Source organism: Neofelis nebulosa, chromosome 1, assembly GCF_028018385.1.
Source record: "Neofelis nebulosa isolate mNeoNeb1 chromosome 1, mNeoNeb1.pri, whole genome shotgun sequence".
In the NCBI taxonomy this organism is placed as follows: domain Eukaryota; kingdom Metazoa; phylum Chordata; class Mammalia; order Carnivora; family Felidae; genus Neofelis; species Neofelis nebulosa.
The window spans coordinates 117,617,769-117,638,514 of NC_080782.1; the positions used below are offsets into that span (position 1 = coordinate 117,617,769).

Sequence of the window (20,746 nt, forward strand, 5' to 3'; positions counted from 1 at the left end):
TAAGCTCTTACAGAGAATGAGACTTGTCCCTCCCTGACCACACAGAGCTTCCTGTGATGTTTTGAGGCTGGGCACCCTTGAAATTTGCATGTTGGATGACCACAGTGGCCTGGCGGTGGTGGGCATGTCACGAGTACTACACCTTAAGGGAGCAAGGATGGGGTGGGAGGACTCCCATTTGTGATGGGCCTACTCTGTGCTGGGAATAGCCCTTTGTCTCCTTTTGTCCATAAAAACAACCCCAGTTACACACATTAACCCTGTCTCATAATTGACTTAAAAATGATAAAGATTACTCCCAGGTCACACCTCCAGAAGCATTGCAAGGTATTTAATAGTTGGAGAAAGAGTCACTTACGTTGGCTATGCTGTACTTACCTAGGCAGAAAGCCTTTATTACAAGAAATAAATATTCTTTCTGAATATTTTCATCTCAGGATTTGAAAGATTAAAACTTTTTCTTCCGCATTTTAAGGAAGCCCCCTCTAGGTTTCCAGTTCTGAAAGTGGTGGAATTAAGGTGGGGAGGGATTTCTTCTCTCCCCTATCTCTATTTTTTTAAGTTTATTTATTTATTTTGAGAGAGAGAGCGTGCATGCATGTGAGCTGGGGAGGGGGCAGAGAGAGAGAGAGAATGAGAGAGAATCCCCAGCAGGCTCTGTGTTGTGAGCCCAGAGACCAATGTGAGGCTTGATCCCACGAACCATGAAATCATGACCTGAGCTGAAATCAAGAGTCGAACATTCAACCGACTGAGCCACCCAGGCATCCCTCTCCTCTATCACTATTAATGGTACCTGATGTTCTGCAGAGATTCAGTGTGGGAAAAAGGGAAGACAAGGCTACACCCCATGTTATCCCCAAGCCAGCATGTGTGGAGATCAGAGTGTTTCCTGGAATGACACCATATTAGTAAACAGCAAAATCTGTAAACTTTGCCCAGCTTCAAGTCTCCTAACACCCCTTATAAAAATATTGGGAATAAACTGAAATCCATTTTGCCTACTCAGTGAGGAGAGACGGGCCTGAAAGGGAGAAATGCTAAGTATGTCCTTCTGAAGAGTTCCTGGTCTTAAAAGGAGAAAGTTAGTTGGCTGGACTTTGGAAGAAGGAAAATGTGACTTTGAACAAAGCAAGGATGTGAATTGAGAGCACCTCATCATTCTCAGGGAAGAGAGAGGGGGAGAAACAGGCAATCTGCTAATTGCTAAGGGTGGGGACGAAAGAGCTGTGTCCATGTGCCTCTGCGTGGCAGCGTTGTGAATAGGCCACTCTAAGCTACTGATTAAATCCACTGAGCGTGGGTCAAAATTCGACTCCACCACATCTGAGTACTGCATGAACTCAAGGGACCTATTTCCAATTCACACAAAACCATCTTCTTTGCAACTATGGTGTAGAGTCTTTGAGCAAATTGTATATCAAGTGAATTGTATCAATTAAAGATGGAGGGAGACAGGTTTTATTCCTCCAGAGAAATGTCCTTAAACACACAGTGACATTTCAATTATTCTCCCATTAGTATTCTCTGAATAAAGACTTTTTTTTTTGCCTTTGCTAGTAGAAACTGCTTGGTATGCATATTTAAATAACTGCCACACTGAATTAGCTTTAAGAACAGTTTCTTAACATAATGGATGCATTAAAATGTAGAGAAAAGTAAGAGAGCCACATACAGACCTCCACGCATAAGAAAAGAGCAGGGAGTAAGAGACACTGCCAGATTCTAGCCATTTTCTGAGCCTTGGATTATGATCCTGGCTTTAGGATCACAGTCTAGCCACTGATCTAAGTTAGCTCTACCTCTGTTAACAGCTATTTGGCAAGAATGGCAGTGCCTGTCCTGATTCTGCTCAGGAAGGATGCTCTAAGGAAACCATTTCTACTCCCAGTCATTGTAAAGAAAAAGTGGTTTTTGTCCAAGTTCTGAAGATCAACCTCACACCAGCCATTGATGACAGTTAGTAGCCACAGTCACTGCCCCACAATTAATGAGGGAAGAGTATCTACTGAATGACAAGACATCTGAACTCATTCTTTGTCCCCTATTTAGCTACAGTGTTTTGAAAAGTATGCTATCCTCCAGGCCAAGGGGAACTGTGACAAATAAACCAAGCAGTATTTATTGGTGACAGTAAAACAACAATTTGTTTCATTATAGTGTCAAATAAGTCAAGGAGAACCAAAGCCCTCAAGGAAGAGCCTACCAAAGATTTTGCAAATGCACACCTAGAAATCAGGACGGGTTTCCAGAACAATGTTTGGGGTGAAGGTGGGAGTATCTCCATTGCAAGATCCCCTACAAACACTTACCACAAATTAACCAGGAAAGGATGCTCCAGACCCTGCATGATCTGGAGCTCCTTGAAGACATTTCTCACTTCGTTGCGTTCCACACACTTTTGTTTGTTCATGTATTTCATTGCGTACATCTTCTTGGTATCATTCTTCTGCACAATGCAGACCTAATGGTGCAAACCAGAGTGAGAAGGTGGTCAGGGCGTTGACAGATCATGGCTGCAAGAGACAGAACAAGACCTGTTGGGTGGCATGGCCTGGAGGCCTTATCACTTGCAAATACTCTGATGCTCAAGTTGCCACTGAGCTCTGATTTCGGAGTAAAAAAATTCATTTTCTTCCCCTATGCCAGGTCAATTCTTGAATCTCTGTTTTCTCAAAGGAGTCTGCCTGTTTTTGGCTCTTGGGGTTTTGTTTAGACAGCATTTTGGAGAAAACAGCCGTTTCTTTGCCAGGAATCTGCCAACAGCAAATGACATCCGCACTCTGCTTTGAGTGACTTTAATGGGCATGGCTAAACTACCAAGCTGAACAATACTGTGTGAAGAATTTCTCTTTAACCATACTTGATATAACCTAAAAGGACTTAAAGCACTTGGAAAATAGGGAACACGATATCCATATTTTCAAAATTCTTTTAGAGGTTCTGTATGTCTGGTAAAGTGGACAGCAGATGATTTTAAAATGCAAGCTCAATATTAATAAGAAATATTCTCAAAGTATGTCTCCACCAAGAAACTAATGGTCAGGACTTGAATCTAGAACGTTCTTGCAAAAATAATTAGCTTGGTGGAGCGCCTGGGTGGGTCACAGAAGCATCTGACTTCAGCTCAGGTCATGATCTCATGGCGTGTGGGTTTGAGCCCCGTGTTGGGCTCTGTGCTGATGGACAGCTTAGAGCCTTGAGCCTGCTTCAGATTCTGTGTCTCCCTCTCTCTGTCCCTCCCCTGCTCACACCCTGTGTCTCTCTCTCATAAAAATTAAACATTAAAAAAATTTTTTTTAATTAGACTAGATCTATCTTTCATGGTATATTTTTGAGAATAAAAACATTGGATACCTGAGGAAAAGACAGAAACGGGACAGCTTCTTTTCCACATAAGATTTAACTCTTACATTGAGAAGATAACTATTACTGAAGATACTGATACAGTTGGTCACTAAGTCCAAAAGTTTACTGTCCTCCTTATCGTGGAGAGAAAGTCTTAAAATCTAGTGAGAGTCAATGGGCATGACGATGAAATAATTCTAAGAACAACTGGTGTTCATTATATCACACACCTCAAACTGTAGTGACAATTTTATAACAACCTCTCTGAATTATCGTTCCTCAGGGTCCCCGTCACTAGATAATCTGAATATTCTCAGACTCTGTTCCCTGAGGCATATAACCCTGCCAGTGGTTAATCATTATGGTTCTCACCTTTCCAAAACTGCCTTTCCCAATGGCTCGCAAAATTTCAAAGTGGTCAAAGTTGACTGTAAAACAAAAAGAAGAACAATGTGAGGGATTATTAGTTAGTTGCTTTTTGATCACTAATAAATAATAAAGATTTGGTGAAATTGAAGTATCTTGTTTCAACCAGCATTCCAGATGATCTTAAAATGCCCATTCATTCAATAAATATTTCTTAAACAAGTATTATTTATTAATCACAGTGCTTAGTACTGGGGGATATAGTAATGGCAAAGTAAAAATCAAATCTCTACCTTTATGGAGCCTGTAGTCTAGTAAGGACTCCATAGAGAGAGAGATGCTCATAGCCTAAATAGTCATAAATTAATGGACAATTAAAACTCCCCCTGAACGTTAAGGAGAGGCGTGGTGGAGCTCTAAGAGCACGTAACAGTGGATTTCACATAGCGGGTAAGGTCAGGAGGAACACCGCTGAACACTGACGATTACGGAGAGATCTGGTCCTTTATGAAGGTGGCTCTCCTCAGCATCCACATTGTAAAAATCCCTTTGCCTATTTTCTCATAACAATCACTCTGTTGTACCTAAATGATTTCTTTTTTGCCAAGAAGGATACTATTATGAGTTTATAGAATGAGCCGATTCCCAAGGCACAAATATCTTAACAGATTCCCAAGAATATGTGTGCAGGGTTTCACGGAATGGTGCTTTGAAGTTGCCATTTGAGCTTCTAGAAGTCAGAAGCAGATGTTTGTTTACATGTAGTGTGGTCTCTTGGTCAGTGCTCATGAAATTCTCAGTGATAAGAACAGCAAAGTACAGGTTCTCTCAGAAAAGTGACAACCTTTGGTTCCCTGACCTGTCGATCTTCAGGAAATGTTCCACTATGTTTCATAGTTTTTGAAATAAGGATTTAGAGGAGTAAAATTCCAAATGAGGGATTTTAAGAGTTTATTCAGAGAAGATTGCAAAACTCTAGAAGTTACCACTCTTCTCTTTAAAAAGACTATTTTGTCTGTTTTTCCAAGAATAATTACATTAGCTACTCCTGAAGGAAAAAAATATGGGTAAGGGGAACTCTTAAGGTCTTACCAAGCTTTCTGAGGGTTGAAATGTTTGAATGTGACTTAATCATTTCTTCTCCTGAACTCCCAAATCACTTTATTTCTACTGTACAACCCATTCAATCATGTGAGGCAGCATGTAACCTTGAATCAAGCAAATAACCTTGAATTCAAACACAAAATAACAATGTCATTTGTAGGGAGGGACTGAATTCTATTTTCTCAGCTATTGAAATGAGACTGATCCTCTTAGACAAGAAAAACATACTTTCTACCCATAAAGTGTTAATTAATAAAGTTGTTTACCTAAAGCTAGTCAAGTGAATGGCTTAATTTCCAAAATTCCTATAGTTTGAATTTCTTTCATCCACTAGATTATAAACTCTATGAGAGCAGAGATGGTAGGTCCTTTTGTCCATCCTGGTTTCCTAGCAACTCAGAAAATTCCTGGCTTGAGGTAGTTGGAAGCCAAACTCTTTGCACTTCCCACAAAGCCTTGCAAGGTGATGTGCACACGGTTGGTTCTCAGCAAAAAAATCCAACGAAGTTGTAAAGGCACACAAGAACCTCAAAACAATTGCTTCTTGTAAACAGAAGCAGCATGAGCATGAGGGTCTTCCAAGGAAGTGGTTTTTCATGGGGTCAAGCCCCATTAATGAGTTATGAAATAAATTTAGTCGTAATGAGAAGCATCCAAAATTTAAACAAAATAGAATAGGTTAGAAATGTCTCCAACGCAGCAAGAGTAGTGTTGCTTTAGGGGCACCCAGGTGGCTCAGCCGTTTAAGCATCCAGCTTTGGCTCAGGTCATGATCTCACAGTTCGTGAGTTCGAGCCCCACATCTTAATCCCCATCACCTATTTCACGCATTCACAACCTCCCTTCTGGTAACCATGAGTTTGTTCTCTATAGTTAAGAGTCTGTTTCTTGTTTTGTTTCTCTCTTTTTTTTCCCCCCTCTGTTCATTTGTTTTGTTTCTTAAATTCCACATATGAGTGAAATCATATGGTATTTATCTTTTTCTGACTTATTTTACTTAGCATCATGCTCTCTAGCCCCATCCACATCGTTGCAAATGGCAAGATTTCAGTCCTTTTTATGGCTGAATAATATTCTAATACACACACACACACACACACACACACACACATACATACACACACCACATCTTTATCCATTCATCTATCAATGGGCACTTGAGTTGCTTCCATAATTTAGGGATTGGAAATAATGCTGCAATAAACATAGGGGTGCGTGTATCCCTTTGAATTAGTGTTTTCATATTCTTTCACCTCTTTGGTTAATTTTTTTTCTTAGTATTTTGTTATTTTTGTTACAATTGTAGTGGGATTGTTGTTTCTTTTTCATATCTCTTTCTGCTGCTTCATTATTAGTGTACAGAAATGCAATGGATTTCTGTACATTGATTTTTGCATCCTGCGATCTTACTGAATTCATTTATCATTTCCAGTAGATTTTTTGGTGGAACCTTTAGGGTTTTCTCTATATAGATAACATCATGTCATCTGCAAATAGTCCAAGTTTTACTTCCTTATTTTGGATGCCTTTTATTTCTCATTCTTTTTTGATTGCTGTGGCTAGGACTTCCAGTTCTACGTTGAATAAAAGTGGTGAGGGTGGACATCTGTGTTTTTTTCCTGACCTTCGAGGATAAGCTCTTGGTTTTTCCCCATTGAGGATGATATTTGCTGTGGGTTTCTCATAGAAGGCCTTGATTATGTTCAGGTATGTTCCCTGTAAACCTAATTTGTTGAGCGTGTTTTCATGAATGAATGTTGTGCTTGGTCAAATGTTTTTTTCTGCATCTGTTGAAATGACCATATGGATTTTATTCTTTCTCTTATGGATGTGATATATCACATTGATTTGTGAATATTGAACCCCCTTCGTATCCAGGTACTAAACCCTACTTGATTGTGGTGAATGATTTTCTTAAAGACATTGTTGGATTTGGTTTGCTAATATTTTGTCGAACACACATTACATCGGTGTTCATCAGCGATACTGGCCTGTAGTTCTCTTTTTTTGTTGTGTTTTTATCCGGCTTTGGAATCAGGGTAATGCTCCAACTCACTTACTGCCCCTTCTTGAATGTCCAGCAATAGGAGGGAAGCTGATTGAAAAGGCAGTGAAACCTCATAAATTCAGGCAAAATGAGAAAGAGATGAAGTCAAAATTATGGATTATTTTGTCAACAGAAACCCATTTGTATTACAGGCATATAGGATGTGCCACAGGGACTGGGTATCAAGTACCACATCCACTGTATGCTTAAACCTTTGATCACCGTGTATAGTATCAACAGCAGATTATTTATGACCACAGGACAAAATAGGCCTACAGCCTCCTTTTGTATTGCCTACGAGCTAAGATTGGTTTTATATTTTTAAAGGATGATAAAAAAAAAACAATAAAGAATATGCAACCACATAAAAATCTGTAACATTTACTAGATGGCCCTTTACAGAAAAGCGTGCCAGCCCCTGAGATGAAGAATATGGTCTCTGGAAACGGACTGCCTGTGTTCAAATCCTACCTCCTATGTTTCATAGTTGTATAATCTTGGCGGTTTACTTCTGTGTTCTGTTTCTTCATCTGTGAAATGGGTATGAAAATAATGTGCATCTCATCGGGTTTAGAGGAAGATGAAATGAGTTCCCATACACAAAGTACTTAGACTATCAACTTGAGTCAATCACTTTGAGTAGTATTTCTACTACTACTTTTTAGGGGCGAGCATAATTCAGACTCCCAACCAACGCTACCTTACGTTGCTGTCATAGCACATGGATATTATGAGTCAGCATGAAAAAACTGGCAATTGTCAGTGTCATTTCTACATATTTTGGGTTTTTGTAGTCAGTGGTGTGGTATTCCTGCAGTGTTTCCTCAGTTTCCACAGTTAACCTTTGCTGTCATGTTGTTATATGTTGTCCTTGTATCACGTTCTACAACTTTGTTCTTGATTCATGAAGGAGATCTCGTGCCAAGAAGACAGAGAGATGCTCTAGGGGTACTTTTAGACCCTGGGTCTCTGTGGGGCCTTGAAGGCAGCCGTTGGGTGTGGAGAGAGGCAGAGCCTGGTTCTCACTTCACTCACAGACCTGGCCTATGGGATGTGGCCTGTGGAAGAACAGACAGGCAGAAGAGCTGGAACCTTCAATACCTTTCTTATCTGCTTCTGAGTTGTGTGTTCACACATGAATGCTCACCCTGGTCTTAGCAAACATCATGCCAGTGCAGTGTCCTTGATGTTGTCTGGAGGGGTGTCACATTAACCGATGGAGTTGAACGGGCCCTCATGTTATGATATCACTTCAAATAGTTTTTAAAATACCAAGTATCGTAAAAAGGCTCATTCTCGAGTTTTTCTCTGGGGTAGGTGCACATACTCCACAAGTCAACCAGACACAGAAATTCTCTATGCATGAGGGATCTGTTTATGTATGGCTTGGTATGCATGTCATTTTTATGTCTCATTTTAGCCTCACAGAGACCTTTCAGCCTACAGAGCTAGAAATGCTTCGGCTCAGAGAGATTAAATACCTTGCAATTGTTGTAACTAGTGTAGTGACTAATGATCCTGGGATTAGGTTCTCAAGACAGAAAGTAGGATGGAACCTTGTTTAGCCAAAACTACACACAGAGCACCTGTGTGGCTCAGTTGGTTAAGTGTCGGACTCTTGATTTCAGCTTGGGTCATGATCTCATGAGTTTGTGAGTTTGAGATCCACATTGGGCTCTGTGCTGACAGTGTGGAGCCTGCTTGGGATTCTCTCTCTCCCTCTTTCTCTGCCCCTCCCCTGCTCCCACTCTTTCTCTTTCTCAAAATATAAATAAACTTAAAAAAAAACTACACATGAAAATCCTCTAGAAAGGTATCACTTTAAAAACCAAGGGAGTCTTTCAAAAAGTCCAACACAGTTTTGTTTCTCTTGTGTGAGCACTGAATGAAGTTGATGAATTGCCTTCAGGGGCTCTTGTATGGAAAACATTTAAACACTAAAATCACACTCCGTTCATTGGCAGACTCACACTTCCTAAAGTCACGTAGAAAGTAAGACCAGTTGAGGGGACAGCTGGTTGACTGTTGTCACAAAGCCACACCCGATGGTTGAGTGCAGGAGTGGGCAGAATCGACCACCTGAGTCTGCCCAGTGGCTGTCATATAACTATGTAGATGCCTTTCTGATCCTGGACCTGGGCTCTCGGCCACTATTTCTATAGTTATCTTGTGTTGTTGCTATTACTGTGGCTCGACCCATCCAGAGGCAGAGTCGGGGGAGCAAGGTGAGATTTCTTTGTCTCTGCTTTTAGAATCACGTGGGTCAAGTCAGCTTGCCCTAAATCTTCCCCTAAACATAAGGGGAAACTCTGCTCACTGCAGAGTCCAGTGCCTGATGCTTTTTCTTTTCTTTGTTCTACTTCTCTTACCATTCCCCAGCCTCAACATTCTGTGCAGTAAACAGTGTTGAAGCAAAGCAAAGGGGAAGCTCTTTTTGGAGTTTGTTATACAGGCCTGACACTGGGAATTTGGGAGAATAGAAGGTAAAGCAGAAACCCCTCCTTTTTTTTTTTTCTAATTTAGGTAAAACTATTTGGAAACTTTTTTACTTTTGCCATTAAAAAAGTGTTTACAGCCTAAGTAAACACCAAATCATGAACATATGTACAACTATTGAGAACTGCACTTGTTGGTGTTTATGTAGATCTTTCTATTGATGAGGGAACAAGGACACCAGCTATGGGTTCCCATCTGTAAAATGGTCCTAATTACACTTGACTCACAGGTGGTTTTGGAGATGAGCTGCTATAAACCATAAATTTAATGTCCAGCTCCCTGAAAACTAAAAATTACAAATGATAAAGTACAATTTTTCAAAGAAAATTGAGACTTCTTCCTATTCTGAATTTTTAGTTGCATTCCCAGAAGGCAGCCTCTTTTAACGAATTCAATGTATCCTTTAAGAGAGTTTTTCTTCATATATGTGTTCCCTTTTGACAGCTATAGCAACATACTATCATTCCTATAGGAGCATAGATTATAAACTCTTTCTGTATAATTATATTCTTTCTGTTCATTCATCCATCACACAGAGATCTATATCTAATTATTTTAAACAGCTCTTTTGTATGACATTGTATAGAATGTCCCATAAAATATTTAGCCTTTTGATGGCAATTCAAAGATGGTTTAATTCTCAGCTGTTACCTCCAATACTACTGCAAACATCCTTGGTCAGCTTTTGAGCGAAGGTTTGTAAGCTTGCTTCATGAAAGCATAAATGGTGTAACAAAGAGTACGTGAATTTTCCAATTTAATAGACACTGTAAACTGGCCCTTCAAAGCTGTTGCACCATAATATGTAAGAATGCCATTCTGTCCACTGCCTCCCAGTGCTATCACACCCACAGTCTTTGACCTGATGAGTGAAAGGAAGCTGAATTATTGATCGACTTTATGTTTCTTTAATGATCAGGAAAGCCCTGTATCTTTGTATTTTTTCAGAGGACTATCTATTCATAGATTTTTGCCAATTTTTAATAAGTCATTAGTCTTTTTGCTTTGCATGTATGCTTAAAATGTTACATAAAGTATCTCATTGGCAAATGGAGGTAGTCAAAGGCTCATGTCTACCCTTTTAAGACAGTCCCAGCAAAGTGGGAAAGAAGTTAAAGTCTCTTCTCCAGAAGCTATAGTTTTGTTAGCAGGTCAAACTGACAAATCTCAATTGAGCATCTGGCTGCCCAGGGCTCCGCTAAGCCCTCAGAAAAACAAAAGGAGCTTGAGAGTAAGTCACAGTCTGAGGAAACAGAGTATGGCTCGCTCAGCAGCATTCATGAAAACACAAAACCTGTGTAATCAAATGCCCCTTGCCTCATTTGTAATTTATCTTACTATAGTATCTTTGAAAAAAATTTTTTAATGTTTATTCATTTCTAGAAAGAGACAGAGCATGAGTGGGATAGAGGCAGAGAGAGAAGGAGACACAATCAGAAGCAGTCTCCAGGCTTTGAGCTGTCAGCACAGAGCCTGACGTGGGGCTTGATCCCACAAACTGCAGGATCGTGACATGAGCTGAAGTCAGATGCCCAACCGACTGAGCCACCCAGGCGCCCCCTTCTATGGTATCTTTGGAACTCAGTCTTTGATCTTTCTGGAATTAGATGGGTATAAATAAATAAATAAATAAATAAATAAATAGGCAAATAGACAAATGAAAGCAATCCAATGTTGATGTTTGGTGTAGAAAGAGACTCTGTGGACCTTGAGAGAGGGAGAGAATATTGTGGCAGTTTTGCTGCTTGGTTTTTAATGGATACTTTAATCAAAGGTTTAAGAAAAATAATGTGATGGGGCCCCTGGGTAGCTCAGTTTGTTAGGTGTCTGACTCTTGATTTCGGCTTAGGTCATGATCTCATGATTTGTGGGATCAAGCCCCTTCCTGGGATTCTCTCTCTGCCTCTCCCTCTACCCCTGCCCCTGCTCATGCTCTGTGTTTCTCAAAATAAAGAAGTAAACAGTTAAAAAAAAATGATTGGAGTCAGAACTGCACTGGAATCTAGCTCTACCACTTATAGGATGAATGGAATTAGGACATTTACCTGACATTTCTGAACCTCAATTTTTTGTTCACAGATTATTTTGTATTTTTAAAATTTTTTTTAAAGTTTATTTATTTCTTTTGAGAGAGAGTGCAAGTGGGAAGGGGCAAAGAGAGAGAGAGAAAGAGAGAATCCCAAGCAGGACCTGCACCACCAGCACTGAGCCCTCAAACTCATGATCCATGATGAGATCCTGACCTGAACCAAAGTTGGACGTTTAACTGACTGAGCCACCCAGGTGCCCCAAGAAGATTATTTAAAAACATTTTTTTTTACATTTTTTAATTTTTGAGAGAGAGAGAAAGAGAGTGTGAGTGGGGTAGGGGCAGAGAGAGGGAGACACAGAATCCAAAGCAGGCTCTAGGCTCTGAGCTGTCAGCACAGGGCCCGATGCGGGGCTCAAACCCACAAACTGTGAGATCATGACCTGAGCCGAAGTTGGACCCTCAACCGACTGATCCACCCAGGTACCCTGAAGAAGATTATGTTTTATAGAAAGTGAATATGCTTTTGGTATCAAAAAATATAGGATTAAGTAGACAGAAGTAAGTGGAAAGAAGAAAAACAATTTAAAGATAACCTTGATTGATATTTTGATTCATTTTTCTATCTTTTGAGAACGTTTACTTTTATCAAAGTTAGGTATCTCTATATTTTTTTTCTACACAGTTTGAACAGTCCCACAGTCTAAAGGTTTATTATAAAACATGGGTTATATTCTATTTTTTTTAACGTTTATTTCTGAGAGAGAGAGAGAGAGGGAGAGAGAGAGCAGAGTCGTGCTTAGTGCAGAGCCCAGCACAGGGTTCCATCCTACCACCCTGGTATCATGACCTGGGCCAAAAATCAAGAGTCAGACGCCTGACTCGCTGAGCCACTCAGGTGACCCTAAAACACTGATTTTAGTCCTATGACACCCTTGTCTCACTCTCTAATTTCTCCTGGCCAAGAAGCTAACACTCACACCTCTTGTAGCTAATAAATTTGTTAGTTCCTACCATATATTCTAAATAGTATGATTTTTTGTCTTTTCAGTTTTAGCCATTACTTATTAAATCTCCAAGATTTAGCTCACTTTTCTACTCTTGGGGTCTCATCCCAACATGAGCCCATCTTTCCAATGTAGCTGTATTTGATAGAATAATTTCAATTAAATCAGCATTCAGTATTCCATTATTATGAGTCTGGCAATGGTGTAGGTCCTTGCATCATAGAGTAAACTATGATTAGTTTTCCTTTCTTGTACAATTTTTATGTTCACTGCAGTTAATAACAGTCTTGTGTATACATGTGCTCAATTTCCTGTATCCTTTTTCCTAATTCAATTTCGAACTCTTCTCTAATTGTCTTAAATTCCCCTTCCTGAAAATGTCCCTCCCAGAGCCCTCTGGCCCAATTGCTTCTGGATCTTTTTTGCTTTATACCTTCCACCCTGGATTCCCCTTGACCATCACCCCGGGATGGATTTGATTCACTCCTTTTTAGTGATGATTCCCTGCTTCTTTCCTGCACTGTCTTCCTTGTTTTACTTCTTTGTGTTTGTGGAATACATCCCCCAATAGCTTTGTAAGAAAGATTGCAGGGAGGTTAATTTTTGAAGACTAGAATACATGAAAACTATTTTTATTCTGCTTATACTCAATTGAGAGTTCGACTGAGCATTGAATTCTAGGTTGGAAATTATCCTCCTTTAGAATTTTGAAGGCATTGCTCTCCTTAATTTCTAGCTTTATGTGTCACTGCTGAAAAGTCTAAAGTTATTTTGATGCCTGATCCTTTGATGCAACAGTTTTCTTTCTGGAAACTTACAGGACTGTATATTCGTGTTGAATGTTTTGAAAGTTCATGATGATACAGCTTTTTTTTATTCATTGTGCTGGGTATTGAATTGGCTCATTCATTCTTGACACATGTGTCCTTAAATTTGGGGCTTTTCTTTTTTTCTTTAAATTAAGTAGGATGGTATCCTCCCTTCTTTCCCTCTTTTTGAACCTTCTATTATTTAGAAACTAGAACTCCTAGACTGGCCTTTAAATTTTCTTTTGTTTACCCTGCTTTTTTCTAGCTCTGTCTGTTGACTCATTCTGGAAAATTTCCTTAAATTTATCTTCTAAACCTCCTTTGAATCTCTCCACTCATGCTGTAAATTTTTTTCCCTAAAGCTAGTTTTTGCTCTCTGAATGTTGTTTCTTTGGTATCCTATTTTTTTCTATTAAAAAAATAGTTGTTATATTTTAACATCTCTCTGACACTTTTCCTTAAGTCGGGTTTTTATTTCTCCTATTAGAAGTCTTTCCCATGTGTTTGAAAACCCTTGGTTATCTGCTTGTATTTAAGTGTGGAGACCTAAACTCCTGTCTGGAAATGCTGAGCATGTGAGTGGGTCTTGTCAACAGTAAGCTTCACTCTAGAGAGATCTGGCTAGGATGCTGAGTTAAAAAAAACCCCTACGTTGATAACTGTAGATCTTCTTTCTTAGGTTGGCCAAAATCTCCAGGCAGGGCGGGGGAGGGACAAAAATCCTCTATTATCCTCTTGTCTGGAAGGTGAGCCCCCAGCTGCCAGTGTTATCAGAGCCAATGCTGAGGGCCTGAACACGCAGTATGTGGTCATGTACCTGCCTGTTCCCTCCATTTTCCACAAGGCACCCCTGCCCTGGGTATTCTGGGTCTCCCCAGTTAGGAGACCCTCTTCCCCAGAGGATAAACCACAGTGTGGCATGGAGAAAACTAGTATTTTTCTTTTTCTTTTTGTTTTGACAAAGTGGTAGAAGGGACAGGATTGATTTTTATACAGCTATCCAAACATCTTCCTTATTTTAGTCTTCCTGCTTCACCTGTCCTTCCAGAGGCACACAGCACTTCCGGTTCTTGGGGGATGGAAAGAATGTGCTTGACTCATCATCTTACCCTGGAAGCCTTGCTTGTGTTTGTTTCTCATCCATAAGGTAGATTTAATGACACCCACCACACAGGGCTATCATGGAGATTAAATGAGATAATGTATACTGGGAATATATCAAGACTATAGTAGGCACTCAATAAACAAGAGCACTCATCCCTTCCCCCACCCCCCCTCCAAAAAAAAGAACTTAACATTAGCAGCCAGAGACAGCCATCTCTCCTTACCACTTACTGGCTTGGTGACTTTGGCTAGTGTTTTTTTTAAAACCATTTTTAGACTCGTATTCTTATCCAAATAAGGGATGATGATTGCTTTCTCACGCACATCTCAAAATTACTTTGAGAGTCAACTTATAAGAGAATAAGCAAGTACTGTGCAAATGCCAAACATGGTCCTTGGGCTTTGGAGGCAGACAGAGCAGGATGAGGATTCAGCTGTGCCTCTTCCTAGATACGTGAACATGGGCAGGTTTTCTAACCTTGCTGAGTTTCACTTCTCTGCTCTGCACATCATGGTGGTGATACTTTGCCCTCAATCTGTGATAAGCTAAGACAAGTACCACACTGGGAAAGCACTCAAGCACTGGTCTCTCTAACCCACCTGGCAGTTGCCTGTCTCTCTGACTTTGCTCTAAGTTTCCTGTACTCAAAGTTCCCTATGAACCTTCTACCCCAAGAGCATTATGAGTTGCTGAATATGAAAGTAACCACATTCTTAGATGTGAGGGGATGGCATGGGCTCCTTTGGTGAATACATGGACCCTTTCCCAGGAAAGAAAATAATGCAAATATACAAACTAATCTTGGTATAAATTACAGGGTTCCTCAGAATGCTATTTGTGGATCCCATGTTAACAGATCTCTTTAAAATTAAAGAGTTTATCATATTGTAAACCAGAATCCTAAGATAAAACGCTACCTAGAAACCCCCGTCACAAATCTAATGATAATCTGCTAGCACTTTCCAACGCTTAGTATATGAAGCAATATAGACATTTTACATGCCTTCTTTCATATAATCCTTATGAGCCCCAAAACTCAAAACACTGAGACTTCAGGAGAGTAGGTAACTTGCTCAGGCTCATAGAGCTAGTGACAAATCACGGTTATTGGTTAGGAATTGAGGAATCCCAAAATGATAGATTGAAGTTATTACCTTAGTACCTCAGAATGTGACCTTATTTGAGAATGCTGTTGTTGTAAATATAATTAAGTTAAGATGAGGTTATATGGAATTCAGTAAGGATTCAGTGGGCCCTTAATCCAATATGACTGGTGTCCTCGTAAGAAGAGAGAAGTTTGCACAGAGACAGAGAGATCACATGAGGTAGAGATTGGAGTGATGCTACCAGAAACATGAACTAGACAGGAAGTATGCTCCCCTGGACAATTCAGTGGGCCATGGCCCTGCCAGTACCTTGACTTAAGACTTCTAGCATCTAGAACTGTGGGGATGTCTTCTGTTTGTAGCACTTGTTACAGTAGTCCTGGAAACTAGTAATGGGAAACTAATTTGGAGCTTCTGACTCCAAAATCGAAGCTCGTTAACACTAGACAGCGGCACGTGCTTCCCATGTGCATCTCAAAACACAGGAAGAGAAAATGTGATGACATGTTAAGACCGGATAAAGACTGGCTAATTCTAACTCCAATTATGTATTCCAAGAACATGATGAATAGATGGAAGTGTGCTCTGACTATTCAAGAAGTAAATTTGAGAAGTTTGTTGAGTAGAGCCGGAGAACAGTTGTTGAGATCCTTGAAGAGAGAGTTCTGTAATGCCCTGGGGGCTCCCTGGTGCCAAGCTTGGTAACCAGAATGGGGAGACTAAGAGGAAATAATTCTGCTGCACATTATTTCTATCCTGAACACAATCTGATGACTATTGAAATTGCCTGTTGTCAGCATATTTTGAACAAAAATTAAATGATCCTGGTCTTTTTTTTTTAATCTTTTAAATTATTTATTTTTTTATTTTTTATTTTGAGAGAGAGAGTGTGTGAGCAAGAGAGGGGCAGAGAGAGAGAGAGAGAGAGAGAGAGAGAATCCCAAGTAGGCTTCACACTGATAGTGCAGAGCCCAACATGGGGCTCGAACTCATGAACCATGAGATCATGACCTGAGCGGAAATCAAGGGTTGTACACTAAACCGACTGAGCCACCCAGGTGCCCCAAATGATCCTGGTCTTTAAAACCACCCGCTCCTTCAGTATGGATAAGCAAAAGCTCTGCCATGTCCAGCAGTGATGTATGAGTTAAGGACACAGGCTCATAGTTGTGAGATGACTACAGGGCTCCTTCTCAAAAGTATTCTGAAGAGAACAGAAGGCTCATTCTCTACCATCATGTAAGGGTAAATGCGACCGCGTGTGGTAGATACCTGTAATGGTTGAACTCAAAGAGTTATCTCTGAGCCAATCCACTCCTAGATATATACACCAAAGAACTGAAAGTAGGGACTTATACACCAGTGTTCTTGCAGCATTATCCACAGTAACCCAGAGGTGGAAATAACCTAAGTGCGCATCAACAGAAAAATGGATAAGCAAAATGCGGTATACATGTACCATGGAATACAGCCACAAAAAGTGACAGATGATGTTCTAACACATGCTACAAGACAGATGAAGACCTTATGCTAAGTGAAATGAGCCAGGTTCAAAATGACAAATATTGCATGAGAGGGAGGGGGCATGGTGGGAATTACTATTTGATGGGTACAGACTTTCCGTTTGGGATAATTTAAAAAATTCTGTGATAGCGGTGATGGCTGCACATACTGTGAATGTACTTAATGCCACCAAATTCTATACTTAAAAATGTTTAGAATGACAAATTTTATGTAACATATATTTTTCCACAGTTAAAAAATGCTAATGGGCACCTGGGTGGCTCAGTTGGTTGGGTATCCAACTCCTGATTTTGGCTCAGGTCATGATCTCACAGTCATGAGACTGAGGTCCACTGCTGGCTCTGCACCCTACCACAGGGTAGGCTTACCCCTCTGTGGTAGGGTGCAGAGCCTGCCTGGGATTCTCTCTCTCCCTCTCTCTCTGCCTCTCCCTTGCTCATGCGTTCTCTCTCTCTCTCTCTCTCAAAAAAAAAAAAAAAAAGATGAATAAACCTAAAAAAATGTTTTAAAAAGTCAGCTTTCAGCAAATGGTGCAGAATCTTCCACACTTCATTCAAGTGACTATTTATTTATTACATAATATTCATACTTAATGTTAATACTGTCTAAACAGAACAAAACTGGTTACCGTATTATTTTATATAATAATGACTTAATACTCCAAAATAAGGAATATGTATCTTTATTCCTACCACCCAAATAATTTTCAGGATTAAAAAATTATTCAACATGACATGGAGGGCCTGGGTGGCTCAGTAGTTTAAGCGTCTGGCTTCAGCTCAGGTCATGATCTGACAGTCTGTGAGTTCAAGCCCTGTGTTGGGCTCTGTGCTGACAGCTCAGAGCCTGGAGCCTGCTTCGAATTCTGTGTCTCCCTCTCTCTGCCCCTCCCCTGCTCATGTTCTCTCTTTCTCTCTCAAAAATAAACATTAAAAAAATTTTTTTTAATTATTCAGCATCACAAAAAAAGCTACTGAACTCTAAGAGAATTCCTTTCTATGTTAGTACTTCACTATATTTAAAACTGTACATTTAAATAAATTATAATATGCCCATGTTGTAGGATTTCATGTATACTAAATTACACTTTAAAGAAATCAACAAATTTTATGAAACTGGGATAAGCTACTCATGATGTAAGTGAAAATGAAGGTACAGAACTATATAGTACATCATCCCAAATATATCAGAAGTAAGAAAGACAAGACTATTACAATGTATTCATTCATTCAACAGGGAGGTACTGAGTATATAAAAGTGAACAAAACAGACAAAAATCCCTGTCCTCATGAAGTGTGTGTGTGTGTGTGTGTGTGTGTGTGTGTGTGTGTTTTAAGTGAGAGGAAAAAACAATTAAGAAAGCAAATAAGTCAATGAAAATAAGAAGTCTGAAGGAAAGTGTAGTGGCCAAGAGGAATTGAGGGATACTAGAAAGGATGCAGGATGGAGATTGCCAAGGGAAAGTCCCCCAAAATATTAGCAGTGGTTATCAGTGGGCTGAGGCATTGTGGGTAGTTTTTTCTTCCTAATTTTATTTTCCAAGATTTCTGTACTTCAGATGTGCTAATTTTATAGCTATAAAACTCACTATTAAACATACATTTCCTAAGAACAGCTGCAGTTAAGTTCATCTACCTTTATAGAAGATAATCCCCACAAACTGTTAACCATGAGGATTATTGGGACCATAGTCTTGAGTGTAAACCCACCAAGAAAAGGAAGCAAACCAGTTCTAGGTCCCAATTAGGAACATGGGAATTAAACAAATTCTTCCTAATGCTTAACCAAGCCTTAGTTTAGAATATTTTTCCTGGTAATTGGGGCACCTGGGTGGCTCAGTCGGTTGAGTGTCCGACTTTGGCTCAGGTCATGATCTCACAGTTTGTGAGTTTGAGCCCCACGTCGGGCTCTGTGCCGATAGCTCAGAGCCTGGAGCCTGCTTCAGATTCTGTGTCTCCTCCTCTCTCTGCCCCTCCCCCACTTGGGCTCTGTCTCTCTCTATCAAAAATAAATAAATAAATGTAAAAAAAAAATTTAGAATATTTTTCCTGGTAACTTATGCATACCCTGGACAGAAAATGCAGAAGTTATCAAAGTGGCAGGGACTTCAATATTTTGTAAAAGTAAGTCAAAATTATCCCTCAAAGTGTCAAACAAATTAGGTTGATATAAAAAGGTTGAAGAATGAGTGATGATGATGATGAAATGTATAGCGAAAGGCATGAATGTTATTGCAGTTTTTGTCTTTGATGGAGGAAGATGAGAAAAGCTCAGGAGTGGTGATGAACTGCAATAATTAATTCCAGATGAGAAAAGGTGTAACATACGGAACCCCTAACCATTCCGTAACCATGTCATCTAAGGGGTCAGCATGGGAGTTACAGCAGAAGCAAAGACAGATGTCACTGAGAAATGCAGTGATTCCGCTCTGTGAGAGCAGGATGCAGCAGTAGTAGATGCATTATGGACATTTGATTTTTTCTTTTTATTAAAAAGCAGCCCCCATCTTTACTTATTTGATTTTATACATTCATTCTGATTGGGCGTCCTAAGTGGATATTTGTAACTGAACAAATTAGACTGGCTTGACATCAAGATTCAGAATCTAGGGGCTCCTCCTGGTTGGCTCAATCAGTACAGCATGTGACTCTTGATCTCGGGGTTGTGAGTTCAAGCCCCACACTGGGCCTATAGCATACTGAAAAAAAAAAAAAAAGATTCAGGATCTAGCCACGTGGCTATCTGATTTCAGGACAGTGGTTTAATCATCCTGTGCCTCAGTGCAGCCATGGGTAAACTGCACCCTGATCCAGTGATAAAGTGCATTATGGTTGCTGGTCTCCGCTGTTGCTCCTAACGAGAATGTCACTGGTTGCTGAGCACGTTTCACGTCACTTGCTTCCACAACGAACTCTATGACACACTCAGTACCTGGATGGGAGGATGGGATGAGTGAGAGTCCAGGAGAGAGTTTCAGGCTGGCCACCTCCCAGAAAAACCACCAGCCTGGGACAATGACGGCCACCACCATGCCCCATCTGGCTATGTCACGAAGGTGCTCACCCCCACCATGTCCTCATCAACACCCAAACTTCTGTCATAGATGGAGGGTGGCAGGGATGAGGGCATCACGGGGATCGACCGACCTAGAGCACTTCCTAGGGAGGGAGCAGCATGTGACCCAAGCCTCCAAATCCCCATGGTATGATCCATTGTCCCATCAGACCTCACAAATACAAATTCAGAGATAGAGTTAGTAAGAGTTTTGAGACGGCAACTGCAGGGCATTAGAGCCCAAGTGTGCCACTTGGATGCAGCCAGCCCTGGTAACTGCTCACATGATCTCCTAGTTCCTTCCCCTTATATTGGTAGACAGCTTAGACTTGGAGCCTCAGTCTAGTATCTCCTCTTAAAAAAATATTTCTGCCTTAACATCATATCCTGCTTCAGCTATTGGCTCATTGCTCTGCTCCCCTTTAGACAAACTTGTTGAAAGACTTGATGACACTTTCTTTGTCTATATCCTCACCTCTCATACACCCCAGCTCCCCAGAGTCTGCCTACTGCCTGCCTGTCCCTACCAAACAGCTGTTGCCTATGTCCCCAGTCTCCTCCTGGTTGCCTGATACCACAGGTATTTCTTACTTTCCTCAACCCCACATTCACCAGACCATTCAACAGAAGTGAGTACTCCCTCTTTCTTGAAATACCCTTCTCTCTTATTTAAAAATTTTTTTTCTTTAATGCCTAGTTTTGAGAGAGACAGACAGAGAGAGAGGGAGACACAGAATCTGAAGCAGGCTCC

At 40.4% G+C, this 20,746-nt stretch overlaps 1 protein-coding gene across 6 annotated transcripts in view; it reads right to left on the bottom strand.

The window, feature by feature from the left end:
* STK32A (serine/threonine kinase 32A) overlaps positions 1 to 20,746 on the bottom strand; it is a 133,279-nt gene that overhangs the window by 96,208 nt on the left and 16,325 nt on the right. For all 6 annotated transcript variants that reach the window (XM_058732580.1, XM_058732570.1, XM_058732573.1 and 3 more), the window contains 2 exons: positions 3,721 to 3,776; positions 2,313 to 2,464 (listed from right to left, as the gene is read on the bottom strand). In XM_058732580.1, the coding sequence (XP_058588563.1) occupies positions 2,313 to 2,431 (119 nt within the window). In that variant the 5' untranslated portion in view covers positions 2,432 to 2,464; positions 3,721 to 3,776. The remainder of the gene's footprint in view (positions 1 to 2,312; positions 2,465 to 3,720; positions 3,777 to 20,746) is intronic.